The 27,494-nt window shown below is 54.4% G+C and overlaps 1 protein-coding gene across 3 annotated transcripts; it reads right to left on the minus strand.

The window, feature by feature from the left end:
• Positions 1-598: 598 nt before the first annotated feature.
• Positions 599-26,374, minus strand: Ldlrap1 (low density lipoprotein receptor adaptor protein 1). Of its 3 annotated transcripts, none has more exons than XM_021160565.2 (9): positions 26,192-26,374; positions 17,707-17,849; positions 16,306-16,418; positions 14,158-14,272; positions 9,346-9,418; positions 8,926-9,009; positions 8,307-8,437; positions 7,266-7,300; positions 599-6,174 (listed from the first exon to the last, which is right to left on the minus strand). In XM_021160565.2, the coding sequence occupies exons 1-9, from the start codon at positions 26,274-26,276 to the stop codon at positions 6,027-6,029; spliced, it is 927 nt and encodes a 308-aa protein (XP_021016224.1). In that variant the 5' UTR covers positions 26,277-26,374; the 3' UTR covers positions 599-6,026. The 3 variants fall into 3 exon arrangements, with proteins under 3 accessions (XP_021016224.1, XP_029332141.1, XP_029332140.1); XM_029476281.1 differs by lacking the exon at positions 26,192-26,374 and adding an exon at positions 22,712-22,728; XM_029476280.1 differs by lacking the exon at positions 26,192-26,374 and adding an exon at positions 18,876-18,893.
• Positions 26,375-27,494: the final 1,120 nt, after the last annotated feature.

The raw sequence follows: 27,494 nt of genomic DNA on the forward strand, positions 1-27,494 counted from the left end.
CAACTCGGTGGCTTTTCACGAATCCTCACACTGACTGACAGCATCCTATCCTCCAAACAAGCAAACAGGCTACTTGAGTCACGTGTGCAGCGAACTTGTGCCAGACCAGGGGTTCACAGCACCCCACTCACGCTGTGTGGCAACAGCTCACTCTCACCCAGGTACCTGGATTGGCAGCTTTGAGCTGCAGACAGCCCTGGGTCCCTGAGAGGGCTACAAGCTGATGTCCCTCCACACTGGCGCTTTCCTCAGCGCCCTCCCCCAACCTCCTGTCTTACTCACTTCCTACAGCTCTGGTCCCTCCATTAAGGGCTCGAGGGGCTTTTGGATATACGGGGGGTCATTATCTCAGCACATCTCTCAGCTGTAGGGAAAGTCCTATGCCCATGGAAGATCTCATTCCCAAGTGTTAACAAAGGCATCTCCTGGCAGTAAGAGTCTAGGCTCAGCAGATGCTTCTCCTTAAGTCCAATGGCATGACTTCCATCCCTGGGACCCACGTAAAGGTGGGCAGAGAGGACAGTTGATTCCTGATCTCCGCATGGGCACCGCAACCTGACACATCCGTGTCCGCGTACACACACACACACCACACACGCAGATTCTAGAACCTTTATTTGAGAACATTTTGGAAAGCAACATCTTTGGTCGGGATGTAGAACTAGACACCAGAGGTTCCCCAAAGCAGCTCAGAGGTTGTAGGGCTGCCCCCTGGGAGTAAGGAAGACCCGGCACACCACAACTACTGCCTGCTGGGAAGTGTGGAACCAGGGCCTTGATGACCTGCAAATTCCTGTGCTGCCTGTGACCTGCGGCTCCTGACCTCTTCAGAAGGCTCCCAGAAACCTTCTACTTCTGCCTTGATTCAGTCATTACCATACGGAGGCAGGAAGTGCCTGGGTACCTGGTCATGGAGCGGCTCACACAGGGCCCCCAACAGCAGAGCTACCGAGCCATCGAGAGCATCTTCAACTTTCTACTTCTTCTCTTGAGGTCCAGCTGGACCATTCCGCACTTAGCAGACCCACCAGGTATCCCGTGCAATACCCCTCAACCCTGTTCCCCACTGGCGTAGGCAAGCATGCAGGACCAGTGACTTCTGGGAACCATGCCCCCGCCCCTTGGACTATTATTAAGGGTCAAGCGCAGAGGCCTCTTGTCATCCACAGACAGGGCCAAGCTGGTGATCAGCAGAAATGTGCTGATGGTTGCCTAGCAGCGTGGCCTCATGTCCCAGACCACTTCTGTCTGGGCCGGAAGCTCCAAGCTGCCCAGCAGTGTTATGTGTTAGGTGGCCCCAGGAGCTCCCCGCGAGCAATGTCATGTTCTCTGGGTGTTTAGTGACCTGCAGGGGGAGGGCCAGCTCAGGACACTGAACACATGGGACCTGAGTTTGAGGCCTGTGGTAATTAACCTCTACGATCCCCACAAAGGCAGATACTACTTGGCAGCCATTAGATCAACTCAAACTCGCTATGTGACACTGCAAATGTTCCCTTCCAGTCCTCTTGCACTGGCACCCACTGTCCCTCCTCTGATAAAACCATCCTCAAGCTGGCAGGGAAAAGGAAAAGACAGGGCCTGGTGCAATGGGCACATGGCCCTGCAGAGTCCCATGGTGGGCATGTCCAGGGCAGCAGCCCAAGGTGGGCAGTCAGCTGGGTAGGCACAGCATAGCTCCAGCCAATGGATCTACACAGTGGGCACCTGAAATAAGCTTTGGATTCAGATATCCTGGGGTTCAATTCCCAGACTTACCTCTTCTTAAATGTAAGCCTTAGGTCACCTTGCTGATCTTTCTGGTCCTTCAGATATCCCAGAGATGAAGCGGGACAAGAGAAGATACCTCTCTACAACTTACTGGTCAGGGAGGTCCCAGAGGTCACCCAAATTAGATAGTAAGATTCTACTGCAGAAGACACACTAATTGCTCTGACACAGACATCAGCTGAAAGCTTCCTCAGAGCTGACTAGCTTTCAGAGCTGTCTGGAGCCATGCAGGCCAGGGGAGGGAGAAAACACATCAGTCGTCTTAGCCAGCATCCAATCTTCCATGCTACAAGACGGACCTACCATGCCCGATCTGCTCCCTCAGGCAATAATAGCATGAAGGTTATGAAGATAACCAGCCTCTTTGGCATTGAAGACCTACTCTGCAGGAATTGAGACCTTGTACCACAAACCTTGTCAAAACTCCATAGTTAGATCAGTCACGGGACTCATGAGGAACTTCTTACTGTTGTTTTGCTAAAGGATACGTAATGCCGCACTGGCTTCTGAACACTCATGTCTGTACCCATAGACCAGCGCTCTTCTTACCCTTGGCCAGCATGGCTTCTCTCCACAGTGGGCAGCCGTTACTGCAGACTCCTAATGGGTTAGTACTGAGACAAGTGGCTTCTCCCTATACAGGGTGTCGGTGTCGACCTTTCTCATACCCCTCTCCCAAGGATCAGGGAACACTGGGAAGAGGAGGCGCGCTATTGTTTTAGAAGGGATATAGACAGCACAGTCAAGACCTCACCACAGCCATGGCTACCTACACAGGATCAAGCCAGCGGGACCAGCCAACATTCTACCAGGCAGGACTAACTGGACTCCAGGTTACAAAGAAGGAAAAAGGAAAGGTGGCACAAGGAATGTGTTGGGGTTCCTGGGAGGAGGAGGGTTGAGTTGGGGGGTACACAGGATCAAGACATCGCTTACATCTATAAAACTGTCAAAGAATAAATGAAAGTCATCTTTTTTAATAGTTCTAAGGCCACCTGCTACTACTACTCACCTCCCAGTGTGCCATGGCAGACTGATCTCGCCCAGGCTGGGCACAAGGGTCCTGACAAGGTTAGTAGCCCTTCCTACTAGCCAAACAGGTCGCCTGTTCTGCTGCACCAGGCAGGGGAAGGGGAACAAGCCGTCTCCAGCCTGTGTCCCAGGCACGGAAGCTGGGAAGCCCCTCTGCAAGGTGTAATTGTGACAGCGTCTCCTGGAGAGCCGGCCCAACATGCACCCAGAGAAGCTGAAGGTCACATCAAGTCTGAAAGGCAGCTTTGTTCTTTCACTCTGCCTGTTATGCATGAAAGAGCAGACGGCTGCGCTCAGGATCCATAATTTGAGACATCCGGAGACTAAAGGCGTTGGCCAAATTTAAACCGAAAGATGAGCTTGTTGGGTGTCTTTTCAAATTATGGGGGAGAAAAGAAGGAATTCTGTAGTCTGCTCTGATCCACCGGGCCTCTCAGGGAGTCTGCACGGCGGCTGGCATCAGAAGGCTCTGCCTCTGCAGACTTGAAGTAGGCCTATTCAATGGAATGAAGGCATAAATGCCGGAGACCCCCACAACCACGGGGAGGAGGAGTGGCCGGGGAGTCCCCAGACAGAAGCCCGTGGAACTTGAGGAATGTGGCCTTGCTGGGATGGTCACTGTGAGTCTGGCCAGGACAGGAGCAGCTGGATCATAGCAATCTCTTGGGAAATCCCTACATGGCAGGGTGGGGCTTAGGGATATAAGATGGGGCTGTGGCCTTACCACGCACTCAGGAGAGGACTGCCTCCCATCTAAGCAGGAAGCCCTCAGCAGGAGGTATCAGATGGCATGTAGGCTCTAGCTGACTTCTGTGAGTCAGCTGGCACACAGGAAGTATACTTAGAGTAGTAGTCACTATCCAAGAGTCCACTAGGACTGTGCATATTCCATCTAAATGACCTTTTGCTCTGAGAAAAACCTTTGAGCCACTGGCTATGGACTACCAATAATGTGATAATGGTCAACAGTCTCATAAAACCCCAAGAACATAGGCACAGGAGACTGTTGTACCCTGTTTGCAGACAGGAAAACTGAGGCTCAAGGAACCAGGTAACTGACCCATGGTAGCTGGACTTTGGATCTCACAGAACCCGCCACCCTCTGCTTCTGTCCCCTTTTACACAAAGCCACACATCTTGAATTCGAGTGGGCCATGCTCATTCCTAGCACTGAGCCCAGGTCCAATAGCAGGTAAAGGCTGCAACTCTGAGTCACTGGAGAGTCATGGGAACAGCACCATCCCTGGGAAGGGGTGCACACGGGCACACTCTTACACTCGTGTCTCAGGAGCCCAGAGCCCGACCAGAACACACGGTTAGAAACAGAGAGTGCTTACACACAGGCCCACTGGTGTGGTCTTACATCACCCAACAGTGACCTCGTCACACTATCACAGTCTGCAGAAGAAGGAAGGTACCCTGCTGGCCCAACAACTGGGGACCTGCCTTCGCCCTCCATTCTGGTGCAGTGGCCTACCCATCTCTTGACACACCACTGCTCCCCAGAAGCCGCCACCCTGCCCTTTGTCACCAGCAACACCCCAGGTGATGCTCACACTCAGAAAGGGAACATTTATTGTTTCCTGCTCAGAACTGCCTTTCCAGCTTCACACAGCAGCATCGGCAGCAGGCACAGGAAGCAAGACTACAGCATCACCCAACACCACACAGTCCCCCTCACGCCGGGACCCTGGCCACTTGGGCTAAGGAGCAGGGGCCTTGGAGCTGGCCAGGGAAAGGGAGCTGGCAACCTTTATTCTAGCAAGAATTCTCCAAGTGCCGAGCCCTCTCCCCCCCCCCCCCAAGGCAAGGGTCTGACTCAGCCACTCAGGAAGAGTGTGTTTTCCTGGAGACACTGAGACCGGCTTTCACAAGCCCGGTCACTGGGGGATCCTTGAGATTGAAAGATGTTGGTTTGGCTGAGATTCAGGATGCCAGAGCCCACAGGACCAGCGAAGGAAGAAAAGAGAGATTAAGGGAAGCTCACCACTGGACCGCCCGACTACCAGCTAGGGTCGAGGGACCACTACGGCTGCAGGTCAGAAAAGGACAGCAAGATGTTTCTAGAGTGAGATACCATTTCACCCGTGGAATTAACAGACTTCAAAACACATCTGCCCAGAAGTCAGCAGCATAGCAGCTAGCAGGGCATGGCGGCCTGCGCCAGCGCTGTGTGGAAAGGCACCAGATGGTTTGTTATGAAACACATTTTGGTCAGAAAATAGCTGGGGAGTTCTGGTTCCTGGGAGGACAACAAAGCCACAGAGAAAGAGGCGTGGGCTGGGAGGTGGCAGCACAGACGGCAGCTTTGGTATCAGATCAGGATTCTGTTCTCAACTCCACCCCTCAACACGTGTGTCACCTCAGTTTCTTTATCTGTAAAATGGATGTAAAATTGCCTGCCACAGCCTAGTGCTAGGCTTTGGTATCATCCCAGGAATTATGGGAGGCAGAAAATGGAGCACACACAAGGACATAGAGACAAAACAGAAGAGCAGGCCCAGCTTTGTCTGTTGGGGGTGGGACACTCCCAGGAGCCACAGAGGTGATCACCATGGTTGCAGTGACTCTGGGAGTCATGGGCAGCTGGTACACTAGGTCCTAGCACTGTATGGGCCGCGTCAGGGACTGGGGCCCTCTTGTGGAGGGAGGGCAGGAGGCAAGCTCTACTCCCAAAGCACCATCACGGACCTCGAACCATGGCCACTCCGTGAGAGTTAAAGTGCAGAGTTAAATGTGTCTTTGGTCAGGGGCTGCCTCTCTGAGAGCCTCAGTTACTCGGCCCCGAGGAAGCAGAGCTTGAGAAGCCTCAACTTTCCTGAAAGCCACGTCCCATCCAGTACACAACGAACGGCAGGCTCTCTGACTGCTTCAGGAGTGAGGATGCCCAGAGAAAAGGAACATGCAACGCTTTGGTCATTGTCCTGACGCCCACAGCAGGAGGGGGCACTGGCTCCAGGAGAGAGGCCAGGAGGCCAGCCTCTGCCCCCCATACACATGAGCACCTGAATCAAACTGGTTTCCGAGCATAAACCAGGAGTCACCAACTGGATACTGCAGGCATCTTTCTCCCCCTCTCCCTGCGTGACTGTGCAACGCAAATCTGTAGGCTCTGACGCCCCTGGCCAAAGGCAGCTGATGGCTCCTGAAGTTGGCTGCCTGCTGCTGGTGGCTTATGGTCCGTCACATGTCTAGGCCAGTAGTGTATTGCCAGCCTCGGGTCCTCAGAAGGTGAAGACGTCATCATCTTGATCAATGCCACTGCTGTCAGGCTTGTCCCAGTCGGTGGGCGATAAGCACTGTGCATAATGGATGTCCTGTGCTGACAGTCCAGTGTCCAGGACTTGAGGGTTTGTCCGGGACTGCGCCAGCCTGGAAGGCAAAGCTGTGTAAGCCAAGCATCAGCTGAGGGGCTTTCAGGGGCTGCGGAAAGGGACAGCCTGGTCAGCACTAGACCAGGAGAGAGGCTGTGAGTGGGAAAAAGGCTGGACTCAAAGATCCGCAGAGGAAGTAGAGCCCCTGACAACAGGATGCCCAAGAGAGTCAGAGCCACGATACCCTGCTCTAACAGAGGCCAGGGCATCCACTGAGCCAGTCGTAGGCAGGAAATGTTCAGCCGTGAGAAGACTTGGCGTGAGTGGGGTTAGTATGTGCTTGACAGTCACACAGGAGACATTACTGGTTTGTTTGTTCTGTCTGCCTTACTGTCTGGAGGAGCCTGGAGAGGCCAGTGCAAGGTCGCTCTGTCCTCAGGAGGGAACCGTAGGGGATATAAACACCTGGATGGAGGCCTCTGACAGCCCTGAGTGAATGCACGGGCCCCAGGACCAAGGCTGTGAGCTAACAGATACCAGGCATGTTCATGATCAGGGTCAGCAGACATGGGGCCAGTCTGGGCCAAGGGACTTTAATACACAGTGATTTGATTTTTGAAATTGATAGTAAGGACCTGTGACAACCAAACATTCACAAAAAGCAGATGAAGTTGTTTTTCAAATGTGGGACGAGTCAGCCAGTGACGTGGGAAGGTGGGAGAAAGCGGCCTGAGTCCTTGGCCAGGCCTCACCTGCTGGTCGGGCCCTGGTTGCAGCAAGAAGTGCAAGAGGGAGGAGGGAGGCTGGAGGGCAAAGGCACCAACCCTAAGCAAAGCCCCGAGACAGGAGGCAGTGAAGGCCCTTCGCATCCAAAAGGAGAACGAAGGAGGCCCAGGGATCCGGGCCAGAGAAACCAGAGGAATCCAGTCCTCACCCGCAGCCTTCTCAAGCTACGCCTGCATTTTGACTGAACTGCAAAAGCTTTTTCACACATCAGACACCATGCAAGGTTTTCGTTCCTACATAGTAAGCTCCCTGTCTCGAGGAATCCAAGAATTGTTGTGCAGAAAGCTAAAGCCCAAGGGTAAAGGAGAGCCCAGGTCCAGCCCGAGACCTGCACCGAGCACAAGCCCTCAGAGTGTTTGTTACCTTGAAAATGCTTCGTCCAGGCCGTCGTCCAGCTCCTGGGAAACAAATGGAGAAGTAAGAACTCTAGGTGGGGTCGTATCCCCAAGGGAGCTACAGGGACCCGGGACCTGTATGTGTATGTGGGTGGGAAGGGAGGGGTGCCTATAGGAACTAGCACAGGCAGGCTTCCTTCATACCCAATCCATGGTCTCAAAACTGGGGCCTGGCCTGTGGACCATACATTTAATCCCAGTACTTGACAGATTTCTGAGTTTGAGGCCAGAGTTCAGAACAGCCAGGGCTATGTAGAGAGCTTCTGTCTCAAAAGTCAAAACAACCTGACAGAAAGGAAGGAAGGCAAGGCAAGGCAAGGCAAGGCAAGGCTGGAACCATGACAGTCACCAGGTGTCATTCCACAGTGACTCTTGGCCCAGAAGGCTAGCCAGGACCAACTGGAGCAAGGAATCCGCAGATGCTGGAGCAGGGTCCACTCGGTCCGTCAGTGCTGCTAGGATGCTAACATCTTCATTGTTTATGGTGCACTGGGATAATGCAGACTGAAACCGACCACCCAAATGAAAACTAAAATTAAGAGCCATTCAGGTTCCTCTGGGAGATGCTGTGGAAGGCCAGTGTCCTCACTGAGGGAAAGAAAAAGCTGACACAGAGGTCAGGCGCAGGCCATGAGTCCTGAGAGCCAGCAGCAGGGCTGTGCCCTTAGACAGCTGAGAAGGGAAGACGCCAGGCTCAAACCTGCCATGCCCAGAACAAGGGAGCCTTTGCTGCTCAGGGTGGGAAGGGCCACAGACTCCAAGTCAGAGTATTGTGAGGAGACGGCTGTGCTGGGGACCAGGCCTGTCAGGGACACAACCGTGGCTTCAGAGGGGACATTGTTCAGCCACTCCACCCAGAGCCTGGGTTCTTTGTGCTGGGTCTAGTCCGCCCAGAGGCCGCTAAGTCATGGTCTTAGGGCCTGGACCTGGAAACCACTCCATGCTCGTTCAGAGACCTGGCTAAAGCTCACTGGATCCCAAACCATGCCCAGGTCACAGAGCTACTCACCCAGACGACGCTGTTGTTGCCCAAGACCTGAGGCCGTGGTGTTTCGTCCACGTTGTTGGTATTAGCGCTGACTGTAGATAACGGGGCCTTAGCCACCTCTTCCAAATCCAGCAGGTTCCCGGTAGCAACCACTAGGGGGAATCAGTTGGGGACATCAGGAAGTAAGGAGGTACAGCCCCTCTGGCCTCTTCTGCACGCATTCTGGTACCCCTGCACTATACTGGTCCTGACTTGTTCTCGGACTCTGACCTTGTCCAGAAGTAGGACCCTGATCACCTGTTTCCCGACCCGGACCCAGTTCCACCTGGAACTCCAGGGCAGTTGTCCGCTAGAGAGGACCTGTGGCCCCAGAGGGCAGACCTGGAACCTGCAAATTCCTAACAAGAGCTGAATGTACAAAAGCACACCAAGTAGGCTGGGATGTCTACCGGGCTCTGAGGCAGACAGGAGCGCATATGCACTTATGCATATTCCTAGGGCACACCCAGGTACGAGCAAGCACGGCAATCTCTCAGCTCCCAACAAGGCACTTGTGTTGCAGACTTTAACAGAACAGGAAACAGCAAGAGTCCAGGAGGGAAGGCCTGGGTAGAGGGCAAGCCTGGTGCCCAAGACTCACAGGTTTTCAGTGAGGGGGTGCTGTCCCGTCGGGTCCCTGGGACGTCTCCTCCTTCCTGGTTGGCTTTCTCCCTTTTCTCTTTCTCTGTGGGATCAAGGCATGAGCTGCTGAGCCCTTACAGCAGACACCACCATCTCCATTAGCCACTGGGGAGGAGGCAGGCTGAGTATGCTCAGAGGCAGGCGAAGGTCGCCATCAAAGAGGGGCAACACCTTCTAGAGTTCCCTTAAACCCAAACACTCTAAAGGAGTAGGAAGGTGGCCTTTGTCCAGATGGGGAAACTGAGGCTTAGAGAAGTAACAGGACCTGTTCAAAACCACAAACCCAGGACGAGATGAGGGTGGGGTCAGCCTGGGTCTGACGTCTGCCTGGAACCTGTCCCTTCCCACATCACTCACAGTGCCGGGGAGGAAGACTCACCTTCCTTGGACACCTGCCAAAACTCAAAGGCAACTTTGAAGGCTTGGGCTACAGTCAGGGTGACAGCTTGGGCCTGAAAAACAGGAAATGGGGGTGGGGATGGGTGCAGTGTCAGCCAGCAAAAGCAAGTATGAACTGGAGGGCTGAGGGGGTGCCCACCCCATGCCAAGCTCCGAAAGGCTGAGGGAAGGGGGCAGGGGCCTAGCTCTCTCATTTCCCACAACAGCCTAGGGCATAATGAAGCCACAGCCTGGAGAGGCAGCTGAAGCCTGCTGAAGCACTTCCCGTCCAGTCCCTCCAACAATGGCTGCTCACCACCTGCCCTCTTCAGGCAAACCTAAACCAACTGTGAGGGCTACTTCTTCTGGGAAGTCCTCCTGTGTTATCTGAGAATTCCCTATATCCACAGAACTCTTGGACCAGGTAGCAGAAGCCAGGAGGTGAAGAGCCTAACCATACTTGAATGAACTACTAATGAATAGTGAAGTCCCACTATTTAGGGTTACAGGGCATTTGGGGGTGACAGCCGCTGAAAACTGACACCCCCCCCCCAGCAAAGTAGGAGGTAGCACAATCGAGATGCTGGCAAGAGTTAGGAACAAAAGCCATTTAGCACATGACCAGCCTATGAGCGGGTGCCTTGGCGCCACCTCTGTCACCAACACAGGGCTCTACGGCCCTGCCCACTTTCCTCTGGAATCTGCTGGTGGAAATGTCTCTATCTCATAGGCTTACATCCCAATGTGTATGTTTCCTACAATCGAGGAGAGAACCACAGCTCAGACAGAGCCCTCAAGTGACAGCGATGGTGTCTGAGGTCCTGATTGGGGCATAGGTCGGCTACAATCTCCTGTTAGCCCCGTCCTGTGGTAACTGGCTCGGCACAGGGAAGGGCACCACACTCCTTCAATTGCAGAACAAGCTCAGCGTTTGAGCAGCTTCCACCAGACAACTCGATTTAATTGAGAAATAAATTTGTGGCCACCGCCTTCAAAACTCTTTAAAAAAAATTTTTTTTTTGAACTCTCCAAACGGACTGATCTGCGCCAATTAAACTTCACGAAGTATCAAATCTCATTTGAATGTCTCCGTCGTTTACATTTTTGAAGGGAGTACGGATGCTTTATGGTAAAACTTAAATATGGTAATTAAGTATGAAACTCTTCACAGCTGTTTACAATTTAAGCTGTCACGTCTGAATCGAGTTTAATAGACCCAGTTACCATTGAGAATTGCCCATGAACTAAAAATATGGGCTAATTACCAGCCCAAGTCAGATCACTATACTCTGGAGCAAGGGCTGGTCACCCATGTGGCACGGCTACGGAAACGCCATTATGTCTACCTGCGGTAACCCGGGGACAGAGGTTTATGCTGTTTACATAAATCTGGTTCATTTGCCTTCCTGCCCCTCTGCCCGGTTACAGTAAGTCGTGGTAAACATGTAACCGGAGCTGAAAGGTGAGGCAATGAGGGCAGGTAGCTGCAGGGCTGGGCTGGGAAGGCCTGGGGGTGACCTGCTTCCCCAGGGAACCCCCCTCCCCATCAGTGTGTCACGGGAACACCCAGAGGGAAGACCTGTATCCCCCAGGCCACTGTGCTGCCCTCCTGGGACCTCTGCTGTAGATCTGTCTGTCTTATTAGCCAGAAGATTCCACTTGGCCCAACTGTCCACATCCTTATCTTGCTCCCCGGAAGCAGGCCTCATCAATAAGTCAAAGGGGGGCAGGCATGAAGCATACACATGCCCTGTGCTCACTATCAGCCCTGCCAGGGCTTACCTGGCTCCCACGTTAACTTCTGCACAAAGAATACTAAGGTCTACGTGGAGGAAACAGCTCTGTCCCCTCGGCCAGACAGAACTGGGGGTGTCCCAGCCTCTGCCTACGTGGTGAGCCTAAACTCCTCCCCTTCTGAGCATAGAGGCCGAGCGCTTGCAGAGCTGAGGCTTCTCACCTGAGCACACCGAACCACTTCCTCACACGGATGCTCTGGTCAGGCCCAAACGAGACCAGGGAAGGGAGGTCTTGGGCTGGGCTGTGAGGGACCCAGAAGGGACCCCTGCCCAAGCTTCTTGCTTGGCCGGCAAGGAGAGGTAAAAACTCAAAGAGGACCACTTTTGCACCCCAGGTTCCGCACCGAGGACCACTTTTGCACCCCGGGCTCCGCACCGTGCCCCTGCCTGGCTCCCTGATGGGGTCCTCAGGCCCACATCAAGTTAGGCTTTTGCACACCCAATCCATAAGCTAGCTGCACTTCTTCCTCACATCTGTCCCCTCAGCCTGGCACACTCCTTCCTGGTCACTACTCTATTCATCCTTTAAGTCTCTGATCTCCAGGCAGCTCCCTAACCTCTAGATCCAAAAACCTCCACCCTAGAGCCAAGTCCTGGACTTAGTGTCAAACCCAGTCCCTCCTCCACAGACTCAGCAGAGCACCGTCCACTGACTGGCGACAGCTGCCAACAGGGAGGACAGAGCCAAGGGTGCCAACTCATCCCTGCAAACCCTTCAGATAATCAGGAAATCTTAGGCCTACAGGCCATCCACTCTGTTGACCCTCAGTGCTATGCCTTGGAACCTGAGAGCTAACTATAACACACCAGAGTGGCTTGGGAACCCTGGGTGACAAAAGGTAGAGATGAGTGGAAGACACATCACAGCCAGGCTGTGCAGACAATCAATAGTTGGGTGTCCAGCAAGAGTCCTGCCCCCATCCCACGCAGCTCCGTTAGTCACAGCTGGTTTCTGTTTGTCAGCAATGTCTGCTAACTTGGGGCAGGCTATGTATTGTCCTCTGGCTCAGGCCTCCCTCTGAATGGCTGGGCCTGTCCTGCCTCACTCACACCTCGGAGAGAGCTGCTTCCCGTGCTAATGCCCCTCCCACGAGTGCCTGCCTGCGCAATGGTCAAGGGCTGGCGGCCCTGCCCGGTGTGCTCCGTGGGTAGGAAGAAGCAAACAGTAAGTTTGTATTTTTAAGTCAATGTGGCCTCATTCATACCAGAGTCACCTGCCATCTATGGGAACCAGACAGTCTTGGGAGATGCCACCACTGCTCAGGTCCCTGAAGGACCCCAGGTGGGTGGGTGGCTGGTAGCAGGGAGCCTACAAGGACAGAAGGCAGCAGAAGAAATGAGGCCTTCGGAACAACCCTAGGGGTCGCTGAGGTGACCTCCTCATCCTGTTGATAGGTGAGCAGGCCAGAGAAGGACGGCACTCACCCATGGTCACACTACACATAGTCTTTTGGGTGTCCTGCACACAGCTACTGAGCCTCACAGGTGGGATTAGGTTAAGGGTGTTGAAATGGGGGAGGGGCTTTAATCTGGATTATCCAGTGACGCCACAGGGGCCTCAGAGGGATGGTCAGAGAAGCAGCAGTTATGGAGAACGTGCACTGTGGTTTGACTATGGCCGGCCAGCACCCGCAGGCCCACTGTTTGAGGACTAGGACATATGGCTTTGTTGGAGGAAGTCAAAAGCCCACAGGAAGCCCCCAGTGTTGCTCTCTCTCTCTACCTCAGGATTCGGAGGTAGCTCTCAGCTAGTGCTCCAGCACCTGCCGGCATGCTGCCTGCTTCCTGTAACAATGACAATAGACTAAACTTCTGAACTGTAAACAAGTTCCCAGTTAAGTCTTCCTTTTAGAAGGGTCGCCTTGGTCACAGTGTCTCTGCACAGTGACTAAGACAGACTACACAGCTGCCTCTGAGAACAGACGCTGGCCCAAGGACTCTTATTAGACCGTGAAGGCGCTTTAGAAAGTGGGATTGTAAGACATGGCTCTCTCCAGGCTGCTGAAGAAACGCAAGCCCCTGTCCTACTCCAGCCTGCCTCTTCCCGGGACTGGAAGGAGGATGAATCTGTGCTGTTTTGAGTCACTGCTTGTTGTCATTTTGTTCCTGCAGCCTTTAGAAACTCATCTGATATTAGGGACGTGGGACCCCAGAGACTGTGCAGTTCCTGATGTGTCTGTCCTTTGGTGGGGAAGGAAAGGGTCTCATCTCTGAGAAGCATGGGCCTGGGGATCAGGTCGGAACAAGACACAGATGCTGAGGCAGCTGACATCAGGCGCCTCCTCCCACTCGACCCTCAAAAGCCCCAGAAACCAGGGTCGTGTCAACAAGGTCAGTAGAGCACTGTCTCCTCCCCAGTTACAGCACAGGCTGGAGGCCACCAAGCCCCATCAGATGTGGCCACGGGGTGCGGACAGGAAGCTCTCAGCCTCTCGGGCGTTCAGAGGAGAGGAACTGTGGGCTCGGAGCTTCGTTTTGCACCTGGCTGGCTGCGCCAGCATGAGCAAGCTTGCTGGCTTCTGGGCTGGGTTTGATTGTCATTAAAAGGCTAAAAAAAAAAAACAACAGAGACCCTAACCACTTGCACCTTATGGTACTGCCCTGGAGACCGAACAAAAACACTTGGAAGCCTAGCTCCGCAATGAGCACAGGACAGAGGGGTTGCAAAGAGGCCATCTGCCTCCCAAGTGTGACCCCAGAGAGCCCAGCTGAAGGCTTCTCAGTCTTCCCTTCTCCCAGGTCCCTCCGTTTCCCATCTCCAAAACCTAATAATCCCTACAAGGCCTGTACTCCCAGACTACTTCATGATCCCCACAGCCCCAAACCCAACCAATCGCTGAGAGGAACACACCCAGGTGTTTCTAGGGAACAATGGGTTAGCCTACTGCCCACAGCCAGACTGCCAGCTAGTCACAGCCCGAGTCCTCTCACGCCCACTTGAGTTCCCCGGGGAATTTCCTCCCATGTGTAAGTCCATGTTACTGTCTGTCCCCTCTGGGCCTGGTTCTCATGCTGACCACTTTCCGCTTGGTGCAGAGGAAGGCGTGGCACTCCAGGCTCTCGTTCTGCTGGCTCTGGGCGATGTAGGCGAACACCTTGTCGTGCATCTTGTCTGCAGTGCAGTAGGAGATCCTGGAAAGCAGGCGAGAAGAATCACCAGGCCTGCGCGGCACCTCATCCCATCTGGATGTGCATCTGACCACAATCCAGATGTGCCTCTCCTGGGTCCCTGAGAGCCTGTTGCCTGGTCACCACCAGGGCAAGCCTCTGTGGAGGTGACTTGGGCATCTCCAGGGAGGGACTCAGGCCACACAGGGGAGATGGGAATAAGAAATGAAGGAAGCCTCTTTCTCTTCTTTCTCTCCAGGCCACACTGGGTCACACCTCTCACAGGAACACCTGAACCTAACTGCACACCACCCAATGCACCAAGGGGCCTGCAGATTCTTCCCTGTTTAACGTCTGAGCGGTCCTCAGAGCCAGGGGTCTGAGACACAATGCTGTTGATAGAGTCGGGATGTAAGCTCAGAATCACAATCCTGGAGGGTCCTTGCCCACTGGCTGGAAGGAACAGCAAGACCCCGCCCTTCCTCCCAAGGCCCCTCACGTACTCTACACCAGTGGCTCTCAGCCTTCCTGATGCTGCAACTCTTTAATACAGTTCCCCATGCTGTGGTGCCTCCAACCAGAAAATTATCCTTGTTGCTTCTTCATAACTGATTTTGCTGCTGTTATGAATAATGTAAATATCTGTTTTCCAGTGCTCTCAGGCAACTCTTGTGAAATGGTTGTTTGACCTCTCCCCTACACCTCCCCAAGAGGTCCTGACTCACAGGTTGAGAACTACTTACTGCCCTACACCAACCAGAGACCAGATCATATCCAGGACCATCTCCCAGGAGGCCAGGGGTGGAGCCAGGACTGAGGCTGGGGACGGGGCTATGTACAGATGACCCCCCCAGGAGCCCGAGTTGGTGCAGGGGAGACGTATCAGCCTCCTGCCTCTCTGCCCCACAACTTCAGCTCCGCAGCCCTCACTGCCTGTTCTCTGGTTGGCTAACCCTTTCCTTCTTCTATTTTATCCTAAGAACCACAGTTAGGGGAGGGGCTGGGGGCTCAGGAGTGGGACAGCTCACAGATTGACCAGTCACCAACGCAGTCCCAGATTTTAGTACACTGCTCCAATAAAGCCACCGACCATCCCCAGGAGGGGAGAAGTGGGTGTCGTGTCCCCAAAAGCTTTTCCATCCTAGGCATCTGGCTTCCTGTTAAGCGTGCCTTGCTTCTGGAAAGCCGTCAGCCAGATCCTGTAAGGAGCCACCACCACTGGGAGGCCTTCCTGGGTTTCCCACTGGCACACCCTCCTTATTTTTTTTCGGAGGAGACACTGTCTCCTATGACCGTCCCCCCATTCCTTTCTGGACTGGACATGCCCAGAGCAAAGGGCTAAGCAGGCACTTGCAAGCATTGGCTTAGAGATGGTGGGGTAAAGGCAGCAGCCTGGCCCTCGGGAAGCACTCCAGCACACCGGTGTCTGCCCCATCCTGCTCTGGGACCTGGGAAGACAGAACTCTAGCCGAGGTGCTTGTCCCAGCTCAGCCTCCCCTCATGGTGCAATCTTGGGCCTTTCCCTCTGTGGGCCTCAGGCTGCTCCATGGATAGCATGGATTTGGGCTGCCTCCCCCCTCTAGTTTTGTACCCCTACACCTGACCAGCTGAGACAGAAGTAGCCTCAAGCCCCTGGGGCTAGACTCTACCACCAGGGACCAGGGAGAGAGCATCTCCATTACTGTTCCAGATCCTGCCTGAGGCCTCTCGGGGGCACTGAACCCGATAACCGGGGCTGGGCACTATATTCAAGGCAGAAGGCCAGGCAGACTTCACAGCCGTGTGCTCCCAGCCTGACTAAGCACGGCATCAGCTGGTTAGGGAACAGCGGTGCCCACTACCCCAGCCTCCCTGTGAGCTGTGGGTTTCTCGGTGGCACAACATAACCGACCTAACCGCAGAGGAAGGCAGGACCTGCCCCCAGGCCATTTTACAGATGAAGGAAATTCAGGTTCCCGGGACTCAGAAAGAAAGTTTTAAGGTCTAGTTTCAGATAGGACACTCTGATCATCCCCTCAAGTGGCAGAGTAGACACGAGGCAGTCCCTCACAGCGTACCTGTAAATGGACACGTTCTCGATGAGCTGGCTAGTGAGGCTGTCGGTCAGGATGATCCCCCGGGGTGACACCTTGAGTGTCACCTTCTGCAGCTTCTTCCCGCTGGCCTTGGCCTAGGGGCACACGGGGGACAGGGGAGGTGGGGAGGGGACGGTGAGAAGAGGGCTGCCTGGCGGGCTGTATCTCACTGCACAGACTAACTGGCAGGGGCCACAGGGAGGACACTCAACTGGCACCTTGGTGCTGGCTAGCTTTTGTAAACTTGACACATGCTAGGATCAAGTGGGAAGAGGGAACCTCAATTAAGAAAACACCTCCATCAGACTGGCCTGTAGAGACAAGTCTGAGGGAGCAATTCCTTGACTGGTGATGATGTGGGAGGGCCCCAGAGGCGGGGCTGCTGCTGCCCCTGGGTAGGTAGGTGGTCCTGGCTTGTTGAAGACAGCAGGCTGAGCAGGCCATGAGGAACAAGCCAGTGAGCTTCATTCCTCAGAGTGTCTACTTCAGCTCCCACCCTGAATTCCCTCAGCCATGAGCTGTGGTGCAAGTTTAAGACACACCAACCCTGCCTGGTGTGGTGGCGCACACCTTTAATCCCAGCACTCAGGAGGCAGAGGCAGGAGGATTTCTGAGTTCGAGGCCAGCCTGGTCTACAAAGTGAGTTCCAGGACAGCCAGGGCTATACAGAGAAACCCTGTCTCAAAAAACAAAACAAACAAACAAACAAAAAAAAGACACACCAACCCTTTCTTACCCAACTCTTGTCTGGGCAGCACAGTAGCAGAAAACAAACCACAGACAATCACTGCCCGCTCCCAGCTGATGTCTGGGGAGCACTGGCCCTCACAGGAGGGGCCTTACACCTCCCTGTCCAGGAAGATGGGGACTCCCAGGGGAAGAGTTGGACTGGACGGAGGACATGTAGTGGGGGAGGGACAAGGCTAGACAGAGCACTGAGGTGCTGCCACAGCCCAGCACCATGACCTGGGGACCCAGCTCCACCCACATGCCAGGACCTGAGCTGCAGGTCAAGGACGCCCTAGGGATCTGACTTAAAGGGCCCACACTCCCTCACAGCCAGGGAGAAGACACTCTGTTGGGCTTCACAGCCAAGCAGTAGAGACATGGTAAATGGGAAACAACGTCCTTCCCTCCTTGGAGCTAGTGAGTCACCAGGGCCTGATGTGGGGACTCAAGGCTGGAAGCAGCCACGGCCAGGATGGTCTGAAAGGCGGATGCAGACTACCTCAAATACAAAGGCAATCTCCATGAATGCCCATGAGCTGGACACAGGAGACTCAAGGTGGGCCAGGCTCACGTCACACAGATCCTACCTGGGGACAAGGACAACTGGGGCAGGGGGAGCTGTCCCGGTGGGGCACAGGGTATCTGGGCACTCACTGTAGCTACGATCCTCTTGACAGCAGCTGCAGACAGCTCCTCGCCCTTGGGCCGCTCCACCAGCGTCATACCAAGGTACTTGAGGCTGAAAACCATGCCCTCCAGCAGTGTCTCCCGCGTGTCCGTCCAGTTCTCTGGTAACTCTAGGACAGGACAGGCAACCTTCAGTCTGCTGAGCCGGCCTGGCTCTCACCGCCCACCTCCTCTGCATCACATACACTGACCCCATTCAGTCTTAGGAGCACCCACAACCTGCATTGCATACACACCGCAGACAGCGGCTCTGAAGACCAGGAAGTCAAACAGAGACTCGGGCTATGCCATCTCCTGAATCCAAACTCAATATCAGTGCTGTGGGCAGATGTGGGCAGATGGTCCTGCCTCCTCCCTCAGCCCGCAGTCTGATTCTTTGATAAGGCGATAAGGAAACTGAGACCCAGGAGCTGACGGCACGGGCTAACAGCTACCACGGCAAATACAGGGAGAGCCCCGCACGTGTTTAGACTCAAGGAGAAGAGTTAGGGTTAGATGTCACCAAAAGAGAGGGGTGAGCCTGGGTTCACAGAGAGGGCAGGGGAGAGTTGGGAAGGGGCCCACCTGGCCCCCATGCAGGAAAGATTGCTGAGATCAAGGGGGCTTAGACTCCAAGAGAAGGTTTGGCCATGCCCCAATTCCTCCTTGCAACAGAGGCTAAGGGCACCCATCGCACAGCGGGAAGTAGAGCCAAGCTTACTTAAGAGAGTGATGTCACTGGGCGTGAGTGCACAGCCCTGTTAGGGCCCCTCCTGTCACCCCACAGATACTGCACCGTAGGAGGCACTCATCTGAGTGTGCCCATCCCACACAGAAGCCCTTTGCCTTCCCTGCCAGCTTTGAGGGAAAGGTCACGATATTCCTGTACTGTCAGGAGCAGGCAGAATCCTGGACGCAAGGGACACCACCATGACCCCCCTCTGGATTCCCTGTAGCCTTCCTTGGCCATGTCCCAGAGCCTCAGGGTCCAGGGGCTCTGTCACTTCATCCACAGGGCTCACAGCTCACAATATGTGTTTAGCAAGACGCTGTCCCCCCACGAACACTGCATGTTCCTGGGTGGGAGCGGGAGGAGACCGGCGAGCACGACCCCTCCTCTCAGACCCAAGTGAGCAGGAACTTCGCTGATTGCTCACCCAGAGCCCAGCACACAGCTGGCAATGTTTACTGAGAATACAGGGATGGCCCGAACACCCTCAACCTCAGCTCTGTTCGACACAGTGCCCTCTGGGCTTCATCACCAAACATGAGGCTGAGCCCCAACTCAGATGACCCGGAAGTCCAACACAGCGTCCGATCCATTAGCTCCTCCAAAAGGGAGCAGAGAGTCCCTGTGGTGCCCCCAGTTCTGTGTCAGGCAATGAGGACTCCAGAACAGCTCCCTGCTCTGGAAGAAACCAAGGCTAATAACCAGTACTGCCACTTCTTCATAGATAAGGTACCCAGCCCACCACTTCCAACCTGAGACCCATCCATGCCCACTGCCTGTGTCCTTCACAGACATTGCTAATAGATAGCAATGTTTCTCAACTATGGCCGCAGGCAGGCAATACTAATCAATCGCGACTGGCCTTTTCTCATTATTCATCCCTGCCTTAAGGCAAACACCCTTCCCCTATCTCTGGGTCCCGCTCTCCCATTTCCTCCAGCTCAGCCCTTTCCTGGCCCCTGTCCAAAGCCACTTCCGTTCACTTCATTCCAAAGGGCCAAAGCTTGCCAAGGTCACTGGTGATCTCTTCGCTGTCAAAACATTCTCTCCTCCTCGACCTCAAATGCTTGACATGTTTCTACTCCTCTCCTTCCCTGATCTGACCTTTTCTCTATGGCTCTGCCCCCTCCTACACTGAATTCCAGGTCCAGCCTCAGAGACTCTCCGTCCAAGCCTTTACTTGGCAGATGATACAACCGAAGCCCAGAGAAGTTCTGTGCAGGATCACACAGCAAGTCAGATGCCCACAGCGATGGCTGGGTGTTTGAAAGCGCCTCCCTCCTCTCCAGACCGCACGCGTACGCGCATGCGTGCACATGCCTCCTCTCCCCCCCCCCGTGCCCCCCAAGCTCCCACCACCTACTGCAGCACCTACTTTCTCAATACCCAGAATGCTCCTTCGGAGCACAGTACTGCAGTGCCCTCCTATAATCTCGTGAAGAGGCAGGAGGATTCTAAAGTAGAGGCCAGCTTAAACGACACCTTGAGATCTAGTATCAGAAACAAACCTTTAATCCAAGTCACTTAGGTAGCAGAGGCAGGCAGATCTCTGTGAGTTTGGTGCCAGCCTGATCTATCTACATAGTGAGTTCCAGGACAGCCAGAACTGTGCAGCGATCCACACACCCAGCCTCTCCCAGGGCGCCTAATCCGAAGTAGGCAAGCTACCTCGAGGCCCTTAGTTTGATACTCCATGAGCCTCAGTTTCCTCATCAATAAAATGGGGGAAATTCGGAATTTGGGGGTGTTGTTTATTGGTAGAGGGTTCCTTAGAAGGCATGAAGTCCTGGGCTCCATCCCTACCTCTGCATAAACCAGGTGTGGTTGCACATGCTGTAATCAGTACTTGGAAGGAGAGGCGGGAGGATCAGACGTTTAATGTCATCCTTGACTCTACAGCCAGTCAGAGGCCAGCCTGGTATACATGAGACTGTCTCCAAAAAGAAAAAGGAAGGAAAAAGAAATGGGGGCTGAGAGATGACTCAGCAGTTAAGAGTGATGACGATGATGACTGGGTCTGGTTAGAGAGCTCACATCTCCTTCTAACTCCAGCCTGAGGCGGATCCAATACCTCTCTCTGGCTTCTGAGGGAACCTGCACTCATGTGCATGCACACACATTACTAAAAAATAATTTAAAAAAAATCTAAAAAAAAAATGAATTGATTAAAGGGAGGGTGTGGTGGCCCCAAATCCTAATAGGTGGGTTTGAGGCTAGCCTGATCTACATAGTGACATAGCTGCAAGCCAGCTAGGGCTACATAGTGAGACTGTCTCAAGGATAAAATAAAACAGAGAAAGCAACTTAGCAACCTTCCAGGACCCATGGGACGGTTTAAACTGTGGGTGAAAGAACTAGACAAGGTATGATAAGGTAGGCGGCTGAGGCCAGGCCTGGGGCAGGTCTATGCAGGCTCTCCCAATCCTGGTTGTTGCTGTTGCTGCATCACCCACCACCCAGCAGCGGTCTCTGCCTGCCTTTCTTCAAAGGTCCTGCCTTCCCGTCTGCTCCCTAGGCTGCAGGACCAGGAACTGGACCGGCCTCTGGGCTGAGTGCTTGCCCACGGGTCCCTCTCCTGTGCTTCTGGGCACGTGACTTGCTGTTCACTGAGGCCTCTGGCAGCCACAACTTCCCCAAGAAAGAGTGCTGAGACAAACAGACAGACCAGTGTGGTCTCCTACCACCAGACACCGCAAACAGCAAGGAGCCAGGGCTGCACCCCTTCCCAAGCAGAGCTCCTAGGGGCCCCTGGGCAAACACAGGCCTGCACCCGAAGCCTCATTCCTGCCTGAGTTATTCTCAGCCCCATGGTGGGCAATGACTCTGCTACTTTCATTTTGCAGTTTTACAGATGACCTGCTGTGGGAGTTAGCTGGGGACAGACCACATGTCCAGTCTAGCTCCAGCTGGTACCACGTGCTCCCTCCTTGTCAAGGCCCCAGGAAGAGTTAGAGATACATGGGCATCCTGGCCCGCCCCTCACTGCCTAGAAGACCTGGTTGGCTGGAGTCTGAACATCAGAGCTGCAGCCAATCCACAGGGGTGGTGAGGATGGGCCTTGCCCCAGGCCCTAGCCTGGTTCCCAAGCCTGGTGAGGCTATCTAGGAAACTGCAGGGAGATCCTAGGAGGGGGCCTAAACGCTGCCCTGCCAGGAACGCAGTCACCTTTGACAAATTTGGCGGAGCTTTCAGGACCTCGATGGCAGAAAGTTTCCAATTGCAAGCAGGACTAAGAACCAGGCACTGTGACCGATGCAAGCCTTCAATCCTAGTACTCAGGAGGCAGAGGCAAGTGGATGGCTGAGTTCCAGGACAATCAAGGGATATGTACAGAGAAACCCTGTCTTAACACCCCATCCCCCTCCAAAAAGGACTAAGCCAATTCCAGAAGCTAAAGCCACCAAGATTGTTCTTAAAAATGAACAACTGAGCCGGGCGTGGTGGCACACGCCTTTAATCCCAGCACTCAGGAGGCCGAGGCAGGTAGATTTCTGAGTTCGAGGCCAGCCTGGTCTACAAAGTGAGTTCCAGGACAGCCAAGGCTACACAGAGAAACCCTGTCTTGAAAAAAAAAAAAAGGAAAGAAAAGAAAAAATGAACAACTGATTGTTACTCCTGCCAGGGCTTCCTCATATCTACATACATTGGAAGAAAAAAATAAATTCTCTTGGGCAATTCTCCCCGAGCCTTAGCTTCCTAGCTTTGAAATGGGTAGCAGTACCCACTCCGTGGCACTGTCACAGGGGAGACAAGCTTGCACGGGACCCTGCCTGGCACAAACCAAGAGCCCCATGAGAACCAGCCACTGTCACTGCCACCCAACAAGCACAAAGGGCTTTAAAGCACACGGGCGGGCGGCTTACAGAGTTTTATGGGAAGTCACTATGTCACTGCACCGGCAAGAAATAGAAACAAAGGGCCCTACACAGCAGCCCCAAGACCCAACAACCACCAAGCCCCTTCCAGTGCAAGGCAGGGGTGACACACGCAAGCCACGGCACCCAAAGAGAGCATCTGACCCCTGTCAACATCGGGTGACCCAACTCCTCAAACATCCTGCCCCTCCCTCAGTAACCAGACCGAGAGGAGCCTCTAGTTCAATGTCCCCCAGAACTGCGGTCCCACTAGCCAAATGTTCTTCCAGGTCACCTTCTCAAGAGAGGTGGCTATCAGGGCCTCGTTCTCTGATCCCTTCTTTGCAGGCTACTTCCTCACTGACACTAGCACCCACCATTCTTTCTGCAGCCTGGCTGCTGGAGGTACCTCGTGTCCTGTGGTGCCCCTAAACTAGGGAACTCTGGTCTCTATGTACAGCATGCTCCAGCCATTCAGGAACAAGACAGCTTAGTGTTGACTCTATCCTGAGGCACCTCTGAACTAGGTCCGGGGGTTGCCCCACCGTCCACAGCTTCCTTCCTTTCTCAGCTGTCCTGGGAAACCCTCTCATGTCTCAATGGCTACTCCTAGACTAGCACAGTCACTGCTATCTGAAAAAGCTGTCCTACTGCCATTTTATCTTACTTAATGCTAGCATTTTATGCTGGCTCCACCCCCACCCCACCCCCACCAACTATCTATCTGTGGCCTTCTCCCCCTGTCCCTTCCTCCACCAGAACTGAGAACCAAAGTCACACTCTGACCCACTCACGGTGCCTCTATCATTGTCACAGGTAAGGTACAGGCAGCATTCCGCTTTGTTTGGTTTTGAGACAAGGTATCTCTGTTGTGTGGCTCTGGCTGTCCTGCAACTGGCTTAGAGACCAGGCTTTACTGAACCTCAGAGATTCACCTGCCTCTGCCTCCCCAGTGCTGGGATTAAAGGATTATGCCCAGGAATATTTACATGCCTACAGGTAAATAAGAGTAACTCCCCACCTACCGGCACATTACTGAACCAGGTACCTTGTATTTATCTTTTGGGGGGGTGTTTCTGACAGCCTAGCACAACCCGTAAGAATGAGGATCACAGTGACTCCCAGGACCTTTAGGAAGAATATCGCTGAGCTGGGGAAAATTCTTGGCCAGGAGCTGAAATAAGATCAGTGGAGGTGGTGGCACACTCCTTTGTTCTCAGATCTCTGGAGGCAGAGGCAGGGAGATCCCACAGTTTGAGGCCAGCCTGGCCTACAGAGTGAGTTCCAGGGCAGCCAGGGCTATATTGGGAAACCCTGTCTCATAAGGGGAAGTGGCCATGAGAAAGAAAAGTCCTCTTCCCAGGTGAGTGGGAAGCCAACAGGTCTGTGCTTGGCAGCTCCGTCCTCAGGGAAGCTGCAGCTCCCTCCAGGGTTCTCTTTCTCAGCAGGGGCTGATTCTACCCAGAATCCCCCAGTTTTGCTTTGTCCTCTGAGCTTTTGTTTTGTTTTGTTTTTAATACTCAGTATGTCTGTGGAGAAGAAGAGTCCCAGTGCATGTGTGGAGGTCACAACTCCTGGGAATCGGTTTTCTCCTTCCTCCAAGTGGAGCCCAGGACTTGAACTCAGGTCCTCCCGCTTGAGAACAAGTCCCTTTTCCCATCTAACAGGCTCTGGCCTTTGATCTTGAAAGCTAGACCCAAGGGCTGGATAGGTCCCAACCTCTCATGCTGGACACACCCAAGGCTTTCCTGTCTAACCTGGTCCTGGGGGGCAGCTAGCCAAACCTGGGGTAGAGCCTGCCCCCCAACAGCCAGAAAACCCAAGGTACAAGGCTTAGATCCTTGGGCTGGGGAAGCACTGCCTCAGGCCATGCTCTAGGCCTAGAGTTAGGACTTCATTTCCTGGTCCTATCTCTAAAATGGGTCTGAAGATAAGAATCCCAAGCTTTGTCACCTCCCAGGAGCCAATGAGCTCAAAGAAGTCAAATACCAGAGACAGAAGCAGGAGCATGCGTTCACTGAGACCACCTCTAGGCAAGTAAGACCAGCACGGACTCTCCCACAAAAGTTCCAGACCAAGCAATACTCATCCTGGGAAAGGAAGATTGCGAACTTGACACTTAACCAAAAAGATAGGCCAGGCTTCTGAGAAGCTCATTCTGAGCACAGAGCTTTGGGAGAAGCAGGGAGAGAGGAGAGCGCTGCATCCCTCCGGGGTACAGACAGCCTGAGGCCCCCATCTCAGAACTGGCCAACCTGGTAAGAATCAGGTTGAGCCCGGAGGACATGGACATATATATATATGGTAGTGGACACCTTTAATCCCAGCACTGGGGGAGACAGAGGCTCAAAGCACACCTGGTCTACACAGCAAGTCCTAGGCCAGCCTAGACAACAGAGATCTCATCACCAACCTGTAAAATAGACTAGCAACATCTTAACTGACACCTATCCCTGACCAGCCTCATTTAAACTCACTATCTGACACCTCGTGACTGCCAACTTCTGATTTTTAGGCTTCCAGTTCCCTAGGTCTGGAAGTACAGACATCACCACTACACCTGATTTGTTTAGTGCTGATACTGGAACCAAGAACTTAAGTACCACGGGCTTCCTGCAAGCTAAGGCAAGCACCCTACCAAACACAACACACACATCCCCAGCCCCGCAGGAATTGTATCCCTATTTTCCGGGATAGGAAACAGAATCACTAAGAACAAGTGATCTGCCTTAAGACTGGAGCCGGCAGGGAAACTTCTCACCATCCAAAATGTACCCTGATCCCCTAGATTCATCTCCGGCTTCCTGGTTCCCTCCCCTTCAGACCTCTTCCCCACCCACCCTTCTCCCTCTTGTCCCAGTAGAAAACCACAGGGTTCATCCACTGGAAGAGAAGGTCACACTCAGAAGCCCTGGTCACATCCCACGAATTTTTGAAGGGCTATTTTGGTAGTGAAGTGTGGAAGACGGTACATGCCCAGCCCAAGGGGCCTCTGACCCCACCCCCACCAGTAGGCACCAGCACACGTTCCCGATGCCAGTCAGGGCTAGGAGGAGCCCACAACTGGAACACCACAGTGGGAATGAGGAGGGGCAGGGCGGGCTCCCGAGGCCCAGACACGCTGGCGCTCCAGGGACTAGGAAACTCAGGCTCCCCTGGTGAAGCCGGGCAAGGGAAGGTGCTGGCGAGAAGCTGGGGACGGGGAGGGGGGCACTGTTAGTGGGAGAGGTGGGGGGCCCCAGGTAGGTGGCAGGTGAGGGTGTGCCGCGAGACCGGATGCTTTGGCTTCACATCAGGAAGGGAAGGCCTGGGTGATCCCACGCGAATGAAAAGGGAGGAGGGACCTAAGCTAGGTTTCTCAGGCCTCGGGGGAGGGTGCCAGGTGACGGCTCTCCGAAAGTAACCCGAGAGGTGACTGGGGGAGGCTCCTCTCCACCCTTCCAGACTCCCGGGAGAAATGGCAGCGAGTCTGAGTCTGCCTTTTGCCTAGGTGCCCAGGGACTCGGACCAGCCCCCAAGGGAAGGTACGGAGGAAAACAGGGTTTGTAAATAGCCTGGGCTCCAGCCTCGCCACCTGGACGCGTCCAGAGGGGAGGAAGCGGGACCCTGAGTGGCACCCGGGCTGGGATCGCCCCTCGCGGCAGAGACCTGCGAAACTCCAGCGTCCAGAGGGGACCCTGTAGGTTGTGCTGGAGTGGGTAGAGAGGCTCTAGACGTCCCCTTTGCGCCACACCTGGGGACCCCGAGTTAAGCCTGATCCCTGTCGACCCGCCCCAGACGTGCAGCCGGACATGACCCCCGGGCCCCGCCGCGCGGGGCGGGACGAAGCCACCCTGTCCACCTTGGCCCCGAGCTCGGCGGAGGCCCGACCCCGGGCGCACACACTCACTGCGGTGCCGGCCGCCCGCCCAGCTCTGCTTGGCCAGACTGGGGCTCCGGATTAGCGCGCGCCCCGCCGACTTGAGCGCGTCCATGGCCCGCTCCGGTTGTCGCCGCCGCCACTGCCGCCGCTGCCGCCGCCAAAACTCCTCCAGGAAAACTTTCCGCCGGGCCAGGCGGCGCGCGCCCGCTGCGCTCCTCCCCCGCCCTCCCGGCGACGTCTAGGGGCGGGGCCGGAGGGGCTACGCCCACCGCCACGCCCCAGGATACGCCCCTAGAGCGCAACCCCGCCCTTCCCCGACCTGGACCGACTCCGAGGCTGCACGCGCCGTGCTCCTAAACTCAGAACCCACCAAGGCTCCCAGCCCAGTGCCTTTCCCCGTTCTCTAGCTACGGGATCCCATGGCCTTCTAGATAGCTCAGCTAAAAGGCACCTGGATACCGTTTCACCGATGGGAAGAGTGAAAGGTAGAACGATAAGGGTCTTGTTCAAAAATAAGAGAAAGAAAAAAACGGTAGGTGAGAAGGAGAGGGTCGAGTGGATAAAGGAACTTGCCGCCAAGCTTGACAATGATCCCGGAGACAACGCGGTGGAAGAAGAGAACTCCTGCAAATTGTCCTCTGACCTCCTGGCGCTAACAGTGGCACCTCCCCCATTGCTTACATACACAAAATAAATGTAAATAATTAAATAAATATGAGGGAGGGGCTCACCAAAGCAATGGGAGTCTTTGAACGAGGGAATGAAGGCCGCGAATTTTGCTGGGAAGGATCGGGAGTGTATTGGTAGATGCCCTTAGCAGCTTTCTTAGCTGTCCTCTGCCCCCATAGTCTCAGGGACATTGCAACCCTAGACACAGACTCAGGCGTGCTGTGTGACCCTGGCTGTCCTTCCCTGCTCTGAGTCATGATATCTGTCAAATGAAGCGTGATCCTATGTGTAGTACACCCACCTTCCTGTCTGGGCAGGCCCTCGGTGTGTAGCCTTGCTCTAGCCTGTTTCCAAGGCAGCACCTGCTCCAGCCCCAGGAAGCTGGTAATTTAACTCTAGAGCCAGGAGCGATGGCTCAGACCGGTAATCATAGCGCTCAGGGAGCTGAAGCAGGAGGATTCCTGCAAATTCCAAGGCATCCTGAGGTATAGAGTAAAACTTTGTCTCAGAAAACCCAAATAACAAAGAATTCTAACTAATAAAAAAAAAAAACAAAAACCCCGCTGACCCTTGGTTCAGATTGTGCCCAAAGGTGTCTGGTGCTCACTACCTGGCTTCCAGAAGCTGGGCTTCAGCAGCGCAGCTGTGACCTCTGGCTAGT

This window comes from Mus caroli, chromosome 4 (assembly GCF_900094665.2).
Source record: "Mus caroli chromosome 4, CAROLI_EIJ_v1.1, whole genome shotgun sequence".
Classification (NCBI taxonomy): domain Eukaryota; kingdom Metazoa; phylum Chordata; class Mammalia; order Rodentia; family Muridae; genus Mus; species Mus caroli.